Source organism: Mytilus edulis, chromosome 4 (assembly GCF_963676685.1).
Source record: "Mytilus edulis chromosome 4, xbMytEdul2.2, whole genome shotgun sequence".
In the NCBI taxonomy this organism is placed as follows: domain Eukaryota; kingdom Metazoa; phylum Mollusca; class Bivalvia; order Mytilida; family Mytilidae; genus Mytilus; species Mytilus edulis.
In genome coordinates, this window is record NC_092347.1 from 47010558 (window position 1) to 47031616 (window position 21059).

At 32.7% G+C, this 21059-nt stretch overlaps 2 protein-coding genes across 3 annotated transcripts in view; one reads left to right on the forward strand and one right to left on the reverse strand.

Moving 5' to 3' along the window:
• Positions 1-367: 367 nt before the first annotated feature.
• On the reverse strand, positions 368-16434 carry LOC139519828 (aspartate aminotransferase, cytoplasmic-like). The gene is made up of 10 exons (XM_071312105.1): positions 16322-16434; positions 11308-11533; positions 9945-10126; positions 9094-9202; positions 7072-7184; positions 5991-6095; positions 4941-5091; positions 3656-3821; positions 1903-2045; positions 368-1185 (listed from the first exon to the last, which is right to left on the reverse strand). The coding sequence occupies exons 2-10, from the start codon at positions 11417-11419 to the stop codon at positions 1040-1042; spliced, it is 1227 nt and encodes a 408-aa protein (XP_071168206.1). The 5' UTR covers positions 11420-11533; positions 16322-16434; the 3' UTR covers positions 368-1039.
• The window catches only part of LOC139519826 (hepatocyte growth factor receptor-like), a 68434-nt gene continuing 63809 nt past the window's right edge, over positions 16435-21059 (forward strand). Inside the window, exon 1 of one of the 2 annotated variants that reach the window (XM_071312103.1) lies at positions 16435-16527. The gene's annotated coding sequence lies outside the window, so the exon portion shown is untranslated. Of the gene's footprint in view, positions 16528-19401; positions 19498-21059 lie in introns of those variants that run through there. The other variant, XM_071312102.1, reaches the window with a different exon arrangement.

Sequence of the window (21059 nt, forward strand, 5' to 3'; positions counted from 1 at the left end):
CAGAAAGAGTACAAGACAATCTTCCTACCGACTTGTTTACTATGAATTGTACAGGCATTGCAGGTAAAATATTTACAATACTGTGGATTCATTTATTTTCGTGGGTACCAATGTTCGTGGTTTGAGGAACACTTGCATATTCGTGGATATTTAATTTCGTGGTTTTGGCAAAGTCTGCATACATTCCTAACAAAAACTTCTAATTCGTTAAACATTTCACGAAATCCACGAAAATTGGAATCCAACGAATATTTATGAATCCAACGAATATTTATGAATCCACCGAATATTTATGAATCCACAGTAGTTTTTCTTCTTACAAATCATCACAAGCAGCAAAAGTGATAAAAGCAAAGCAAAAAGCAGAGACAAGTAAACATTTATTCACAGTAAAATTTCTCTAACATGTCAAAATAAAAAAGTGAGAGATTTCATTCAAATAATATCTAAAATATATACATATAATTCATATACATGTATCACAGTCTGAATAACATAGACATAATCTTGAATAAAGTAAAAATTTCAGACATGATTTTTTTTAACAGTAAACAGAAGCACTATTTTGAAGATTTGCAAAACTCAACTGCAATATGCATTTGAATTTTTCTAAACCTAGTTGACTACCAGTGTAAGAAGAGAAGAAATAATAAAAATTAACAGTATCCGTTTTTTTCTACAAATCTCAAGATTACAAACATGATAAGTTTTTGGTTAGCATGGTTGGCAATTCTTTAATAAATTATCAAACAGACCTGTTTCATGTATATAATTTCTGATTAAATTATCATTAAAATTCCTGTATAAAATATTCTACTGTACGCAGAACATTAAACATCTATTTGAAGCAAACAGGATTTCAAAGTAATGTAACCCATCACACATACATGTGTGAAAATAATGAGTTCAGTATAATATATTTAACAATAATCAATTCTGAATATTTTTATTCAAATGCAATAAAAAAAATATCCACTAAAATGCTTTGGAAGGGTTGGTCATCAATTGATCAGACAGTATGCCACGTAACATGTCCACCTTATAATTTAGCTTCTGTAACAACACTATGTATACTTTTGGCGACATAGTCTATATTTGACGTAGTGAGAGCGCACATGTTAATTCTGCCACCTTCTTTCAGTAAATAGATGTGGTATTTGTTGATCATCACCTCCACTTGTTTTGCTGTAATAAACAAATTACAATTACAATTTTACAATTACAATTTTACAATTACAATTACAATTACAATTACAATTACAATTACAATTACAATTACACTTACACTTACACATTCAGTTTTCAGCATATTCAAATTATCTTATCCAAATATTGACAACAATGCAAAAAGAATAGATTATAGATAATATATAGAATAAAACCTTATCGTTAAATTATGTGAAGGTTTTTATTTTAATATAACAGTGTTCACAAACAGTTCACACCAGATCTAATTATGGTTTCAATGCGATTTCAAATCTCAAAAACCTATTCAGCAGTATGTTTAGTAAAAATGATTCTGGATTTTCCAGAATTTTATATAGGATCTTTAACATTTCTTTATGCTTTTAAGGGTTGTTGGTTGAACTGTTTAGATTTTTTTTTTTAAATTTTAGACATAAAAAAAATGTGGTATAATTGTAAATACTTTCCACACTTGCTAAATGCAATTCAATGTTAAGGTGAGTCATATAGTAAACATTAAGCATGAAATCCAGAGGTCCCGATATAAAAAAATCTATAAATCCCGAAATTAGAAACAAAGGATTCCTGGATCCCGAAAGGGTCAATCCCGAAATCACGAGCTTAAAAACACCCGATCCTGGAGTCCTGATAAAGGTCCTATCCCCCCTCTTAAGTTAATCAGTGTGCATCACAAGTAATGGTAATTATGTTACTTACGTGACAAACCAGTAAAGCTGAACATACCAATCTGTTGAATGATGTGATCCCAATTACCTGGAGTACCTAATGCTTTCAACTTAGCATGTAGCATTTGTCTCATCTGTTTTATTCTGCTAGCCATCTCCTTTATATGTTCCTTCCTACAAATATTTGATTTATCTTATTATAAACATAGAATACACTACATTACAAAATCATTTTATTATTTGCCTTTTCTATTGACCCTTTTGGTCAGGTGAGCTAAACAAAAGTCAAATAAAACACAATAAAGCAGTTAGTAACTGTGGATATTTTTACATATATATTCATTTTTTCGTGCAAATGTGACAGAATTGGTACTTGCAAACCATTAATAAAGACACACATGTTAACTTCTGATCCCATTACTTTGAAAGGAATAATTCATGTAAATGTTTTAATGTATTTTCAAATGTTGAATAATTATGCAACATAGCATGCTATGTTTTTTGGTCTCTAGTGGAGAGTTTTCCTCATTGGCAATCATACCACATCTTCTTATTTTTATGTACGCAATATTTTCTGAATTAACAATTTTCTGCATTATACACACGAGAGCCTTTCCAGTTATTGTTTGTTGAAAGTTGCACAATATGAGACAAAGGGATGTTAATTATGTGGCAGCATATAAAACTTTTTGTATTTGGCTTCATATTTTTCGTACAAGAGAAGACCTGTATGCCTTTAACTATGACCCTTTTGGTCAGGTGAGCTAAACCGTTATACCCATCAAAAATTGAAAATTAAAAATTTTACACTCTTGTATAGATTTTGTGTGTATTGCTGTCCTTTATTATGCACTCTAATTAGAACTATGCTAAATATGTGAGAAAAATGAGCAATTTATTCTTACATAATATAAAGCGTTTTATCTCGCAGCAAGATTGTTAATCCAATGTATGAAGAATACAAGAAGCAGATAAGTGACACTTTTGAAAATGTGTACAATGGAAAAGCTAACCAAAACCAGAATGTGTCCATGGTACACAGAGGCCCCACTCGCACTATCATTTTCAATGTTCAGTGGACCGTGAAATTAGGGTCAAAACTTTAATTTGTAATTTAAATTAGAAAAATCATTTCATAGGGAAAATGTGTACTAAGTTCCAAGTTGATGTGACTTCAACTTCATCAAAAATTACCTTGACCAAAAACTTTAACCTGAACTTCACACTTTCATTTTCTATGTTCAGTGGACTGTGAAATTGGGGTCAAAACTTTAGTTTGGCATTATAATTAGAAAAATCATATCATAGGTAACATGTGAACTAAGTTTCAAGTTGATTGGACTTCAACTTCATCAGAAACTACCTTAACCAAAAACTTTAACCCGAAGCGAGAACAGACTGACTAACGAACAAACAGACAGAGGCACAGACCAGAAAACATAATGCCCCACCTACGATAACTGGGGCATAAAAATTTGGAACTTCAAAATCCTACAACTTTAGTTGCAGAGAAAAGTGGAAGGATAATCTCTTACACATGCACATTTTTGAAAAAAAATAGATGGAAAATGTGTCACACCATTAAGATTACCAGAACAACAAAATGTGGTAATAAATACCAAGAGGCTCCAATTTGCTTTGAAATGTGAAAGAATGTGTTACTGAATAACAGGCAGCTTATCAATCAGTGTATTTGAAGCTGGGGAATAAATCATACCATAGAATTAGTCCCTGGTATTTTAATATTAACAATCAACTGTAAGCTAAGAAGTGTCTGTACCTACCATTCAGCACAATTAGCAGGGTTGTTGAGAACAGTAGTAACAATTCTAGCTCCATGATTGGGTGGATTAGACCATGTGACACGAATAATAAGCTCCATCTGAGATCTTATCTTTGCCTTTAACTCTGAATTAGCACACACCACCACTAAGTTTCCAGTTCGTTCATCTAAAATTACAAACCAAAAGATTAATGATACAGAAAATTGTTTGCTTCTGCCATGTTGTTTCAAAGGGATGAACGTAGTGTTTACAAATGCTACTTCATGCTCAAAAACTTTTGTATTATTATTTAGATTGTCAGTTGACTGATTATTTCCAGATTTTCACCTTGAAAAGCAGATCTGTTTTAATTTTAGAATAACTTCCTAAATAAATGGGGAATGTGGCCATGAGACACATGATGCCCCTGCTTGCATAAAACATTATAAAGGGACATAACTCCAGAACAGTAAAAGCCAAGTTACCCAAATTTGACTTGTACTAGATCTGAGTAGTAATAAACATTGTGCACAAGTTTCACATCATTTGGTTGAGGCAAATTAAATTTTAAAAAAAATGAAAAATTCAGTAATTTCTACATTTGAAAAGGGTATAACTCTAGAATGGTTAAAGTGATGCCACTCAAAATTCAAACTTAATCTGTGTTTTGTGGTAATAAGCATTGTGTAATGTGGCTAATTTATGTCCCTTTTCATCATATAGCTCCTCAATTTGACAAATATTTATACATTCTTGTCTTTCAGCATTTAAGTGAAGATAAATCCAGGAAAGTTCTTCAGGAGTACCAAATTAGTATAGATTATCAGGTTTTCTACAAAGCTAAAAAGTTTCACATTGTGTTGAGCCACTGATATTTTACGATATCTATACGAAGAAAACCTGATTATCCTTTTATCGTTCTATTACTGGTCGTTTCTTTCTCCCTAAGACAGTTTTACGCTTGACAAAAGCAAGCTTGATGACGTCTCCTCTCGCATTGTGACGTCGCTGATAACTTCTCCTCTCACATTGTGACGTCGCTGATAACTTCTCCTCTCACATTGTGACGTCGCTGATAATGCCTGGTCTCGTTTTGAAGTCTTGATACGAGAATTACGGAGAAACACAGCAGGGTGATATAGGCGGAGGGAAGGATGATAAGTAAGAGCTAATCAATTTCGTAGCAATTTAACTATTTCCCTCACTTTTGCCAGTACCAATCAATCATCAATCAGTTTTTGATGAGATCATTGATCCGAATATTAGGTCAATATGACATTCAGAAAAAACATCTTTGTAAACTTACTGTATAGTCCAAAATTCTTGGAGAAAGATTGTGCAGCCATAAACTCTATATTATTTCTATCTAGGTATCTTGGAAGATGAGCATCAGCATCAAGGTCACCTGTAGCAAAACCTTGGTAGGCAATGTCTACCAATATAAATATGTTTTTAGCCTGAAATAAAACAAGAAGATCACATGATTTAAAGATAAATATTAAATGAAAACAAGAATATTACTGCAAGAAAAATTCATTGATTTTCGGCCCAGATAAAATAGATATAGGAAGATGTGGTGTGAGTGCCAATGAGAAACTCTCCATCCAAATAACAATTTAAAAAAAGTAAAAGTGAACCAGACCTGCATAATATTTTACACGATTGTTCCTAAATCAGTTGTCATCAGTTTCTATTATCTGTACACTCAGGTTCTCTGACCTTAACTGTTCAACTATATAGATAATAAATGGTCATCATTCATGTCTTCAGACTCATCTGCATTCAATGTTGTCTCTAACTAGGCGTTTAGTTTTCTCGTTTGAATTATTTTACATTGTCACTTTGGGGCCTTTTATAGCTGACTATGCAGTATGGCTTTTGCTCATTGTTGAAGGCTATACAGTGACCTACAGTTGTTAATTTCTGTGTCATTTGGTCTCTTGTGAAGAGTTGTCTAATTGTCAATCATACCACATTTTCTGTTTTATATCTAAAGGGAACCCCAAATTAAGAAAAATTTAGCACTGCCACTATGTACATCTTTGGGCTTGAGAATGTCACAGGCAGTAACTTAAATGTATCCCAAATTTCAAATTATGATTGTTTTTTGAATAACTTTAAATTGCCTCTGAATCTGTAATTAATAGTTCCTGAATTAAAGCGAAAGTTCTAATTTTTTCCTTTTGAGGGCTATCAAACTTTTATAATTTTGTCAATTTTATATTTCTTGTTAGAAATTTCTATTTAAACGATGTATTCATGTACATTTACAAGTTAGTAAGTTCATAAAAAACAACTCCTCATTAAAAAAAACTTTGAATATTCTTGTGGATCTTTTGCAGATCATGGTAATTACCTGACAGGTCTTGATTATCTCTACCCACTGATCCTTTGTTGGGTCCACTCCGGTAGGATTATGTGCAACACCATGTAGTATTACTACAGATTTCTCTGGTGCATTCTACAAAATAAATTTGCAGAATTGTATTTATTAACTCACAAAGTATATTGTTTAATTTTGGATGTAACACGTCTTCTGATTGGCTGATGTTATTTTTTTATGAGCCCATAGACATAATTTAGTCATGTGACTGTGACATCATCAACGTTTTTTCATGGTTTTCTACGGTTTAAAATGCAATTTAGAATTGAATTATAAGAAATGACTGTAATATTTTTTCTGTCTATTCGAAATAACATAAAAAATGTGGTGCACACTGATTAAATATGTTTAACTTTGGAATTCAGTAGAAGCTTTCTCTTTACATTCTGAATATTATTCCCTTCAAAATTATAATGTACATATTTTGAAATTTCATGATACTATGACATGCTTGATACATTTGAAAAAAAAACAAAGTTCACTGTGATCAGCTTCACTACTTTGTTGTGCCAACACATAGGTTGTAACTCCCTAAGTAAAAGTTGACCTGATATATGATTAAACAGCAATGATTGACCTTTCCTAGATATTTCAGTTTTACTTCAAAAACTCTACACAAAAAATTATGACAAAATGAAAGATTTTTCTTTCCCTATTATTAATAAAAAAAATTTCAACAATGATGTTCCTTTGGCACCGTTGTGACTGTAGTGACATATTGGATTTCAAAGAGGGTAATCTATGTATTACTAATAAATTATTAAGTCAGGGATATTGTTACCACAGCATATCAAAGAACCCCAAGTTTCATTTAATTTTTAGTCAAACAACTGTACAGTTGCTTGGTTGCTTGATTTTTGCTTACATCAATTTTAATTTGTTGTCTCGTTGGAAATCATACCACATCTCCTTTTTTTCATAATGGCTTTTACTGTTTAGGCTGTTTTGTGCTCTTCCAATAATATCCAAGACATCAACAACACATGCAACAGTCAAGGAAAAATGTACAAAAGGTAGGATGAAGATGAACACCAGTATTTTTTAAATGTCTTACATTCAAGTCTTCTAGCATGCCTTGGAAATCCAGGGATTTTGTTTCAGGATGCCAATATCTGTACTCTCTTACATCAGAAAATCCACTTCTCTTAAATATTGTTTTATGATTACCTAAAACATAATTTTGTAATCATTCTTTTTATTTTATCTAAATACAAAAAATGAATTAGTTTATGTGTCAGATTTGTTTGTAAAGTAGATAATACTAAAATGAATTTAGTTAGGGAAGTACCTCTAATATGGTTCATGAACTGACTCATTCTAAATTGAACTTGATGGTTAGATGTAAAGGTATACTGTGGATTCATTTATTTTTGTGGGTACCAATTTTCGTGGATCTTGCACTTCATGGATATTTAATTTCGTGGTATTCAAAAATCTGCATATCATCATACAGCAAATTTGTAATTCTCTGAACATTAAATTTGTAATTCTCCTGTATCTAGGAAATCCATGAAAAATGGTATCCAATGGATAATAATGAATTCACAGTACATATTGAAAATACTGCCCTTGTCATTCTTAAGTGTGAAAATCACATCAATTTATATTTTTATATAAAGGATGTAAAGAATAATCAGAAACGTCTCAAATCTCTATCTGATATTAATGACTCGGGATAATCACACTTATACACTATAATCACTACCATGTAATCAAGGCTTCCAAAAAATATTTGAGCCAGCCGGACATTTTATATCTGATCCCGATTTTAATCCCTTAAGACTAAGTCACAAAAGGCAATTATGGTAATCAGATGGCCATTCCAATGATAATGACATTAGATTAAAAAACGATTTTAAACTTTACTTTGTTTTGGATGTAAACTGTTAAATTGGCAGTGCATCATTCAAAGTGTGCATATCAGTGTGCTCATATCTGCCATAGACTCTTTATTTGTGCAAAATGACATGTCAAAAACTTCATTTTCATTTTTAAAAAAACGTTTTTCTAAAACCGGATGTTGACTTGACAATGGTAAAACATGGACCGTAAACGGATATGTAAAATCCGTGTACCTTTGCAAAGCATGACTGAGTGAAGAAGCTCTTTCCACGTTATTTCTTCAACAAAATGCTTGAAATGAACGTTTAGATACAGGTATCAATGATAATTTTAGCATTTTGAAGAAATAAAGGATGCATAATAAAATTTCCAACCTTTGCACATGCGCACACGTGTTCTAGTTCATTTGACGTAGTTCTGACGATTTCTTATTTAAACCTTTTATCTTTTTTTATCAAATCATGTAGGTAAACTAATTTCTTATAATTTTAATCTTTTGGACTAAATCAATTAGCTACAAACCGCTGAAATGTAAGAAAATAATTGTGAATAGACCGATCAATTTATACGATGTCCGGTACTGAACATAGTTTACCTGTCACCTGAACAGGTAGATATCACCTGTCCAACAACTAATTAGCCTTGATTAAAATTAGAAAGTATTGAAGTAGCGGTTGTTTTGATAGTAATTAATCATCATGTCACTTTTATGACCGGAAATGTGTAGATGTTAAAGGCAAAAGGTTGGGTCAAAAAGATCGTGACTTATGTTAAAATGACCAAAAAAGCCTTGAAAACTAAAATGTATATGACCGTTTCATGCTTTGCCCAGCCGGACTTTTACCGGACATTAATCAAATGTCCGGAATATATGACTGTTTTGGAAGCCCTGCATGTAATATATACAGATTCACATTTATAAAACTTCATTGTGTTCAATACTTCCATCTTATTGGTTAAGATGCAACAACTCAGTCATAATTAAGAAATCATTCCCTAGTAAATGCATGTATACCCAAATTTAATATATCCCAAGTCAATTACCTATTAATTCATCTTGTTTAATACACCTTATGGCTAATCCCGGCTGACCCGGCCGCTTGAACTTTTGACACATACAACAATCTTTTTTTCATTGTGGCGTCAGCTATTTTGTTTTATGACGTCATAATTTTATGGGAACCTGTGTGATATCCAGTAATGGCGGACAAATAGCGATAAGTTGAATACATACCCCATGTTGGTTTGGATACATAAACACAATCATAATTCATCAATCTTTTCAAGAAATCAGCAGCAAGTCGTATAGCTCCTGTTCCACCACATGCCTGAAAACTCTCCACCTGTAAAACGAATATCAAGATTGATAGTAGTGGTGATAATGATTTCTACTGAAAGAATGGAAGCTAGTCAGTATTTTCATTTCCCATTTATAAGATCTTTAGTTTAAACATATTTTATTGTACAAAACAAATGGGTTAGACACAAGTTTTTCAACTTAGTTCCGTCTTCTCCATAAGATCTTTACACAATATTGTACACTGAACAAATTGAAAATTATGATTAGTACTTCGCAATTGTACATTAATAATTCATCAAATTAAATCTGTTGCAAATTTATTTTCATGTTTTATAAAATTGAGACTGGAAACAGGGAATGTTTAAAAGGGACAACAACCTTAACCAAATAGTAGAAAATAGCTCAAGGCTACAAATTCCAATGGGTCTTCATCACAGTGAGAAAATCCCACATCCAGAGATGTGCTTTAGTTGGCCCCTAAACAAATATGCATACTAGTTCAAAGAAAACGTCACAGGCTTAAATGCTTGAAACTAAAATTTTCATCTAACTTGGTTTTAAAATATGACAATTTTGAGTTCCTCTTTTATAGGTTTTAAATTTGTATAGTGTAAACCTGATTTATAACCAACAAAAATGGTTATATTATGAATTCATGTTTAAAAGAACTGAAGATTGTAATCCATGTGTCGTGCATTTCATCGCAGGTGAGACAAAAACTTAAACTTCAAACCATGCAAGGTCAATATGATTGTCTATTTTTTTCTTTTAAATAAGATACTAACCCTACTACTCTGAATAGCTGGTGATTCAGATCCTAGAAGTAGTTTTTGACAGGCTGTTCTGTAGTCTGGTAGTCCAGATATAGGTAAATATTCATGATTTAAACCAGCATCCCCTGCCATCATAGCCTCCACTGTTTTGACTACAGGTAAAACCCATGGTTTGCCTTCATCTGTCCTGTAGGCTAGAAAAACAATGTATGCATTTCAATAAACCTTTATAATGTTAACCAGTCCTAATAATTAAGACGTCCTAAAAGGATGTTTTTTTCAGAATTTTTAAAAAAAAAGCCTTTAAAAGTTATATGAATGCTTCTACATGTATATACTTCATGACTAAGTTTTACTCTAAAAGTAGTGAACGTGGCAGAACACCTTTTAAAAAGAAAATCCTTTCATTATCTTCTTCAAAAATGTAAGCTTTTGTACTGATATTGAATCATTGACTTCCCAGGCACGACTTCACCCATATTTTCCTATATGCCATGTATGCAGTGACCTTAACTTCAAGACCTCTCGAGTAAAACCTTGGTCAACACACAGTGCAAGTGCTTTTTTTAATCAGCTGTTCTTGGACATCATCTAGTCATTATATACAAAATTTAATGTACATTGTAATGGACATGATGACCCTGCAGTCACCTTTTGGTGCTAGTGTCTGCTACATGTAGTTGCCACTGATTTGAAAGAACAATGTTATTCATAATAAGTAATTTGATAGAAATTTTAAATATTATGGGAACACATAATTTAAAACAATCTCCGGACTGACTTTGAATTTAGTCCCGGTTTACTTGTTAATCAAATGCGGGACAATTAAAAGCACTAGAAATTAAGAGTACCGACATAAAACACGGAAAATAAATAAAGGAGAACACGAGGCAGGCACGTCTATCCAAACACGAGAAAACGAGGAAATAACACGTCAAAACATGTGAAATAAATTTAAAGGCCGTAAATGTTGAACGAAAATAACCCTTTATCACCTTCTACTAACAAGACTAAATTTCATGTCGATTGGACCTTGACCAAAAACTTATACCACCAAAATATTTAACCTGGAGTAGGACAGGCAGATGGACATCCCTCAATTATTATTATTTATTTTATTATTTTTTTTTTGGGGGGGGTGGGGGGGGGGGCTATTATCATTAAGTCATAAAAATTATTTGTTTGTTCTACCAACCCACCCACCCCCTTTCATTAGCAAACTGGGTCATGCCTATGTGGTTTGTTTCCAAACTGCATCCTGATTCATATGAATGGTTATGGAATTCCAAAAAAAATAATTCCTAAAAGTTCTATACTTTCTTATCACGTAGCACTGTTTTCTTTCGAGCTATAAATAGACAAAGTTTATACCAACCTCCAACTCCTAAATTAACTTTTTTGTCAAATGTGTCTTCATTGTAATCCCCTATCAGCTTGAAAACTTCGATTGCAGGTGCACCTTCAATATCGGCAAATACGGAGTCCATGGTTTGTTTTTGATTTAGGACAGTGTGTCCCGGCAAATCTAAAATTCCGAGGTGATCTTCTTTCACTTTCAAGGTCGAGGTCACGTGGTTGTCAAGGTAGTACGGGTTGTCTTCCTTTGGATAAAAAAAAATCAAAGCTATGAGAAGCACTATTAATCACTGATCATTTCTTACTAAAAATACAACAACAAAAAACAAACGTCTAAGGGTCTGGTAATTTCAAGGGCATACGATACAGTTTTGATCCCATATCTAATTTTTGCTAAAGGCTATTTTTGGACTGATTAAATCAAATATGTAATAAAAAATATACCTTCGCTACTTTTTGAGTAAAATAAGGTCCAAATTTTATATATTTGCTCAAAATTCGGATTTGTGGACGTATGTTTCCTTTCGACAGAAATACATAACTTTTTTGTTTTGAAAGAAAAACACAAGCTGTTTTTTGTTAATTTTATTGTAAATGCTGTTTTATAAAGATGTTCTTTGAATCTGTTCAATTTGTTATGCCCCACCTACGATCCACTGAACATAGAAAATGATAGTGCGAGTGGGGCATCCGTGTACTTGGGACACATTCTTGTTTTATAAATAACTCATATCTATCAAATGTTAACAAATGTAGAAAGAACACGTCATTTGTTGCTTTACATTTATCAAATTAAAAATTGGCACAGATATCTTTTAGTCATAGTCATAGTTTGACGTCGCGAAAAAACAATTTGGGTTAGCAACGTCATAACCTCCCCTGTAACTGTATCGTATGCCCTGAAACCTGAAAATGGGGGAGCTTGAAATCATATATCAAGTTGTTCAACAAGTATTATAGGCTACTGTACTCGTTTAATGTAATTTCTAGCTTACTCACATTTTTTCTCTCGGAATTTCCATTTTATTTGGTTGACATTTAAATGTTTGATCTCAAAATTTAAGATTTTCAGAAATTAGTTATAATTTATAAATTGATGCATAAATAAAAGCAAATGTGCAAGAGGGATTCACACTTATAAATTCATCAAATGAATGGTAACATACGCAAATACAGGCCATGTATAAGCTTGGAACAATATATATGTTACTGGTATAATTATATAATATGAAATATTACTAAGTTTTGATTATAAATATTACTAATGTTTATTTGATAATTTTTTAATACATTTACATACATCACTTTTCATACAGGAAACATGAAAATCTATGACATAGATCTGGGCAATATAAACAATAATGTACGTGACGCCTGAAAATATTTACATTACAACAAATATTAGATGGGTCCAGTGGTCACATTGTGAATATATAAATTTATGGAGGGAAAACACACACTGTCTCAATGCTTCAGGAAACGTTTTTTACACACACACACCATGGCGTCTCGTTATTATCTCCAATACTTACTACATGACTATCGTCAAATGAGTCCTGATATTACTCTTTTTTATAACCCTGAGAGTGAGTGATCAGGTTTAGGCATTTTTTTTTTGCTTTTGAAACACCTTTTACTTCTTTTAATCTCTTGGATTAAGTTACCTTTACAATGCTTTCCACACATGCTTTATTTTATTTTTTATCTGAAGTTTAATGTTAGAAACAATGTGCCGAAATTGATGATGAAAAATGTCAATGAGACCATAACAGACACTGTCATTTAAATAATGTGCTAAGGACCTCAGTGAAGGTTAAATGGTCTACTTAGTCCAATTACTGTAGCATTGACTAAGATTGTCAGTTTCTGTCCGGGAACTCCGGCTTCCTGCACCCATAAAAACTGAGCGCCACGAAATGTCACAATAGTGGCGTAAAATACAAATCAATCAATAATAAAATTTCCTGAAGTCACAAACAACTTCGCCTCTTGAAGCTTTATTTCCTCTTTCGATGCACTAAAGAGCCTGTTTCGCTCACCTTTATTTACATATGCTTTGGAAATCATGTAAAATATGGTTAAAATCATAGTTTATATTATAAGATACTATAATAATATCTAAGATAATAGCAAAAAACTGCAAAATTTCCATAAAATAATTAACTCAGGGGCAGCAACTCAACAGCTGGTTGTCGGATTTGTCTGAAAATTTCAGGGCAGATATATCTTAATCTGGTAAACATTTATGCCACCAGTCAGATTTGCTCTAAATGCTTCAGTTTCAGAGATATAAAACAAAAACTGCATTTTACCATATGTACTATTGTTAAATTGACAATGAGGGTCGATTGAAAACAAAACTTTACGACAAAAGAGATGATTTCAGCTTTCCAATTGTGAACTTTCCATTTCTAAGTAGCAACATTCCAGCAGCACCTGCATACGGGGTATATATCTCCCAATTGATACGATATTCCCGTGCTTGCATTTCCTATCATGATTTTCTTGATAGAGGGTTACTGCTCACAAGGAAGCTATTAAACCAAGAGTTCCAAATGGTTAAGTTGAAATCATCCCTTCGTAAATTTTACGGACGCCATCACGAGTTGGTTGACCGTTATGGAATAACCATTTCACAAATGATATCGGATATGTTCCTTACGTCGTAACTACAATCCCCTTCCCTTTCATGAATGTGACCTACCGAATTAGACTATTTACCGGATTTGTAATCACATAAGCAACACGACGGGTGCCACATGTGGAGCAGGATCTGCTTACCCTTCCGGAGCACCTGAGATCACCCCTAGTTTTTGGTGGGGTTCGTGTTGTTTATTCTTTAGTTTTCTATGTTGTGTCATGTGTACTATTGTTTTTCTGTTTGTCTTTTTCATTTTTAGCCATGGTGTTGTCAGTTTGTTTTAGATTTATGAGTTTGACAGTCCCTTTGGTATCTTTCGTCCCCCTTTTTTTTTCTTTTTTGTTAGCCGTGTCTGCCATTTTGGTTAGCGGGCAGGGTCATCTGACACATTTTTAAAACTAGATACTTTTATGATGATTGTGGACAAGTTTGGTTACATTTTGTCTTAGTAGTTTCAGAGGAGAAGATTTTTTGTAAAAGATTACAAAAAATTACAAAAAATTAAGAAAAATTGGTAAAATTGACTATAAAGGGCAATTACTACTGAAGGGTCAACTGACCATTTTGGTCATTTGACTTATTTGTAGCTCTTATTTTGCTGAACAGTATTACTGTTAACAGATTCTTAACAGTTTACCTCTATCTGTAATAATATTTAAGATAATAACCAAAAACTGCAAAATTTCCTTAAAATTACCAATTTAGGGGCAGCAACCCAACAACGGGTTCTCCGATTCATCTGAAAATTTCAGAGCAGAAAGATCTTGACCCTGGTGAACAATTTTATCCCATGTAAGATTTGCTCTAAATGCTTTGGTTTCAGAGATGTAAGCCAAAATCTACATTTTACCCCAATGTTCTATTTTAGCGATGGCGGCCATCTTTGTTGGTTGGACGGGTCACTGGACACATTTTTTAAACTAAATACCCCAATGATGATTTTGACTAAGTTTGGTTTTATTTGGCCCAGTAGTTTCAGAGGAGAAGATTTTTGTAAAAGTTAACGACGACGACGCCGGACGCAAAGTGATGAGAAAAGCTCATTTGGCCCTTCATGCCAGGTGAGCTAAAAATAGAAACAGTATGCATGCCATTTTTGTCTTTAGGAAAAAAATATGAAGATGTGTGTGTGTGTATGTGGAACTTGAATAAGATTTCATTTTTCCAGAGAGGGGCTCGAAAAAGGGGGTCCTTCAAGTCCCCTCAGCAATAAATGAAAAAGACAAGTGCCTATCAAACAAACAAGAACAATGGTGTCTTAACAAAAACAGTCATACTAATAGGTCGTTGATTGAGAAAAAAGGGTACTTATTGCAGTGCGCCACGGACATTGTCGAAGACACTCACGTATGCTGTAAGATGGTTTACTCAACTGTATAAACAGGGCAAATAATACTTAGAATAGCGTTAGATTCTATACACTTTAACAAGAATCACAGAGTTTCTTTAGTATGATGAAGAAGGATGGAAAATAACATAACATTTTAATAAACAGTACAATGTGATTGCAATGTTTTATGAAGATGTAACTGTATCTCCAAACAATGTCACATTTGATGATAAATACCCTTATTACCAGAGTAAAGTTTATATGGCTTGGAGACAATACGTCATGTATAGCAAATTAAGACGAGCTTTCAAACTTTAATTAATGAAGATGAGGATCATGTTGCAATTGAAAGTCTTTATAATGATAGTTTGAGTTTGACATCTGTCTTCTAAACATTTGAAACATGTATCACATCTGTAATACCATATTTAACAATATTGCTCATTGTCAATGACTTCATCAATCGATCATTCTATACAGCACACTCGGTGATTTGTATAAGAGTTAGGCTTCGACGGGGACTTTGCCCTGCTCATTGTCGAAGGTCGTACGATGGCTCAAGGATTTGTGCTATTATACAAATCCTTGGATGGCATATAGTTGTTTATTTCTTAGTCATTTTGGTCTCTTGTTGAGAGTTGTCTCATTGACAATCATACCATATCTTCTTATTTTTGTATTGACAATCAAATGTGCCCACAATATATTCGTATTTCTTTCATTACCCCATCGGAGCTCATGTTTCCATTGCATTGTTGTGCAAAAGAATAATTTAAATGGATAAATTATCAGTGTTACGGTATTTCCAGGTGAGTACTACCCGAATTAAAACGTATTCTTTGTCAATATTCTACTTTTAAACTATAAACCAGGAAGTATATGTTATACAACTGTGCACTTAGAGATATATTCACAACAGTTTCTAAATAGTTGATATCATTTTCTCTGAAAATAACTACATGGTGTATCAAGAATTTAGTTAGGTAAGATTATTTTTAATCAAATTCAGAAATCCTAAACTATCAGTTTATATAATATAGAATATAATGTTGATATACTAACCTGTTTATAAGGTGTGGACTATTTTGACTCATGATTGAATAAATACTACAGAACTTTCGTTTTCACGGTGGATCGAATACAAGATTACATCAGTCATCGTAGTACACAGGGACTTTCTATATATTGTATAGAATGTGTAACAGAGACGAGTCCCGTTAGAATAGAAAGTCCCTGTAGTACATGATGAACAAGTACATCTTCAATAGGTAACACCGAAGATTCTAATCAGAGTTATATTTCACACTTACAAAATGACTGAACGTGTTTTAGCTTAACTTTTAATAAACGAAATGTTTTGAATCTTAGACTACTTTATATATCAGGTTTTGATTATTTTTCATCTCTAAATAATAAGGGCCATGGAAGGTAAGATAAACCCTTTCTAATTTGTCACAGTCTGATATACGTATATTCCTGTAAATTGACAGCATCACACGAATCTTTACACATTAGTTTTACCGACTCAAAATAATGAAAATCATCTTTTCATTTCGCGACTAAAATTATTATGGTCATTCCTATTTTTTTGTAAATGTTTTCCGTTTAAGATATTTTCAAAATCAAAATTTTGTCTATTGACAAAGGATTGAAATAGTTGGTTTGCTAGAAACAAAAACATCGTTTACATGTGAAAAGAAAATAATCTTTATGTATAAATATAGCTAGATACCAGAAAACAAACACAACATCGGTGAAAGTCTTATACACGGCAACCATGTATAGTATTAAGTTATATAGGTAAACAAATTACAGAGACATCTGCTGCAATTTCTCATAAGGGTGTGTTTTCTCTCAAAGTGTAAACAGGATCGGAATTATATTTTTAAAGGAGTTTCACAACAATTATCAATATGTCCATGTTGATTATGATGCTAAAACGTCAAGTGGCAAATTAATAGGCATATTCAAGACGAGTACATGTTACTGCAATATGAATAGTAACTCTGCTTTGTACTAGACCAACACGCTGATTCGAATTTTTAACAAACTTGTTATCAAGGTTATTTCATGAGAGTCAGTTTCAATTCTATTGCTGTAGGAAGCCAGAGTGCCAGGAGAGAACCCGGCACTAACATTCGGTAGGAAAATCAATTTTAATGATTTAATAAATATCCATAAATCACAATCTCACTCAGCGCCGGTACATATTGCCGTTTATATAAAACACACAATGAAAATATGCAATGTCAACATAAAAGAATCAAATAATCACTAATATTCCAGTAGACAGCTAACATTTGAGACACATATAATCATTTGGGGGGGGGGGGGGGGGGGGGGGGTGTATACAGGAAGAATCAACTTCTTAGTCTGTCATTTTCCCATTGAAATATACATGTTCTTTTATCTGAACAAAAGTGTTTTCAACTTTATCATACCCCAACACTTACGAACTCATGTTTTGATACATCTATCTCAATTTTGCCAAAAAAAAAAACATAATATTTTAGTGATTTTTGTCTCTTCTACCATAAAAATCTTTAAGACATGACTTCGGATTTTTAGCGCATTTCAAGTTTACGATTGCGCTGGTACCTTGAAAATTAGTGTACAAGTTAGAACTAATAATTTAATACTATTCTTCAAAAACTCACTGCACAATTATTGAAAAAGTCATAATTCCCCTAAAAAGAAGTTTTCTAAGCCCTTCTTTGTGAAACTGAATATTCTTCAAAATTCGACTTGGTTTTTAAACCGATATTGATAGAAGTTTAACGAACATTAAATCACATTGCTGGTTATCCGAGGAATAATTTGAGCCAAAATGGCGATAAACAAGACTACATTTAATATAGGATATAATTTTCCACCTCCGGCAGTGAGATTCGAACACGCGATCTTTCATCCTTGGGATAGTTCAGCATACCCCTACACCACTGGCATCGTCTAAATTTTTTTGAAATTTAAGTACTTATAGCTCTATATTCAAAAGTGAAAACAAAATTACAAAGAACTTCACCCAGTTTGTTTTCTTTTAGAAATTATGTGTTCAGATGATATATGATTTTTACGCAAATACAGGAAGAATCAGCTCCTTAAATGGTCTGTTATCTTCCCATTGAAATATGATATGATATTAATTTCATTTTCTTTTATTTGGACTTGCCTTCTCGTTCACAGCATAGTGCTTATATATTATTTTGACAGACTATCATGATGAGGGGGGGGGGGGGGGGGGATAGGAGTGGTCCTGATCTCGAAATCACGGGCTTAAAGCACGAAATCCGGAGGTCCCGAATTTAAGTAATTTAAATCCCGAGTTGGGTGCTCATTTTCGCCATAACTTTCCATGTTTTCTGCAGTTTATGTTCAGATTTTTATGTTTCTAGCTAGGTATACTGATATTTTCATATTAATATAACATCAAAAACAAAACATGATATTCTTAGCTTAAAAATGTGTTTCTTTTGAAAAAATCTTCTGAAAAGTTAGATTAAAGGCTACTTGAAAGGTCCTGATGTTTTGTCAAAGGGGACACATATTCGCCGTTTTAACACATCTATTTAAAACCAAATAACTGCAGCTTTATAAACAATATTTTTCAAATCAATTTTATTATAAATGAATAGAAGACAAGTCAAAGGTGTAAAGAACTGAAATTTAGCACAATCACGCAAAAAATAACTAAGAATAACGTCTTTGAAATTATTTTTTCATTCAAGAAATTGGCCGAAAATCGTTGTCTGTTTTCCGGTCCTTAATTTGCGGTAAGTGTCGAAATTCTGTCTAAGGTTAAAAAAATAATCATATTTGTTATTATAATATAATTTAACGGCATAGTTCTTCCATTTCACCCATCCATTGACGTTTTTACTCCTCAAAATCATAAAACGGCGAAATTGTGTCCCCGGCGAAAATGAGCGCCCCACTCGACATCCCAAAATTCGAAAAAAAGAATTTCCGGATCCCGAAAGGGTCAATCCTGAAATCCCGAGCTGAAAAACACCCGATCCCGAAGTCTTGATAAGGTCCTATCCCCCCTCTATCATGAGAGTGTACAGTTTTGTCAGACACATGTTCAGTAATCGCAACCGTGACTTCCGGAATTTAGACCTTTTCCGAAACTACTCTAATTTTAGTCACAAAGTGTAGTGTCCGGTAAGAAATTGGAAAGTTTGACGGTAGTTATGATCCAGTAGTCACACTAATATTAAGACAAAAATCAATTGAAACAGGTATCATAATTAATGTCTAGCTTTCTCTCACAAACCATGAGTTTACATTTTTGTTCTTGCTTGGTGTTAACATTCATAAGTAAATTCAGAGTAAATGTAGCACACCGGCACAGCAAATCCTGGCCCTATGAAAGTAACGGAAGACATATTAAATGACCATGAAAACCAGAGTAAATCTACAACTTATTATCAATGCAGAAGATAGAAACTTAAGCTTTCTTTTTTTATTTAATATTTTACAAATTGATGTTCATAAAAAAAAACCACCTTATCGCTATTTGTCCGCCATACCCTACATGACATCACACAGGTTCCCGTAAAATTTTGACGTCATAATACAAATTATCTGACGTCACAATGGGAAAGTGATGGTTGTATGAAGTCAATAGTTCAAGTGGGACAGATTCTCCGGTCAACAGGGAATAGTGATAATGTGTAATCAAAGTATACAGAGCGTCTTTTTACAAATCTGGGTCCGTCCGCCCTGATTCCGGTTTCACCCTCATACAGGTTCACCCGAAAACCTGTTTGCCCCGAGTCTGTTCACCCTGGTTTTTATTTTTTGGTATAGTGTAGAGTTGTGTATAGTTAATGGAATATGTTGAAGTCAGTCTATAATTTCGCAGAATATTTACAATGTATGATGTTGTCTACAGCTACATTTGTAGCTGCTACTAGGTTATAAGTTTCTGTACATTTCAGGACTTCAAGATATTGTGACTTCAAGGTATTGAGGACTAAGTTTGTATCTGTATGTAACTATATGTTACTAGGAAATAAGTTTCTGTGAATTTCAACACTACATTGTATTTTTAAATGTAAAACAACTGAAGACTAAGTTATTATGTTGTCTTGCTGCTACGAGGATAAGTTTCTGTGAATTAAAAACCAAGACTACAAAGTATTTGACATAAAACTACTAATTAATTCATTTGTTCTTTTGTCTGTAATGGACAGCTGTAATAGTAATCATACCATTCCTTATTTTGGTCTTGTCCAAAAGATATAAATTTGTTTTTACCATAGTATAAGCATGATAAGCAGATTATACTAAACTTTATACATCATTTATAATAAGTTGACTGATTATAATTAACTACATTGTACATTGTATACTGTCAGGGTGAACATAAGGAAAAATACTGTTAAAAAAAGTGTTAAGAATGTTAGAATTCATATATGAACCTCACCTGTAAAATTTAAAATATGCACTTTTATTTACAGCTACTTTCATTTACATGTTCCTGTTTTCTACTTTCCTTATGATTATGCAATATAATAATTTTTCAATACAGATTCAGAAGTAAAAATGAATTTGAAGTTACTTTTGAAATGAGGTAAAAAAAAAATTTAACAATTTCAGAACAATTACACTTAAGAATGTGTTGTCTTATGGTTGGATAAGAGTCAATATTAGCTTTTACCACTCTCTAAATAATAGTTCAACAACTGTTCATCTTAATAATCATTTTGACTATTACTCCATATTTAAATAAACAGTTTTTCAATGTGAAAGACAGTTCAGAGATATACAAAGCTTAAGCTGAAATAGTGTGTAAGGA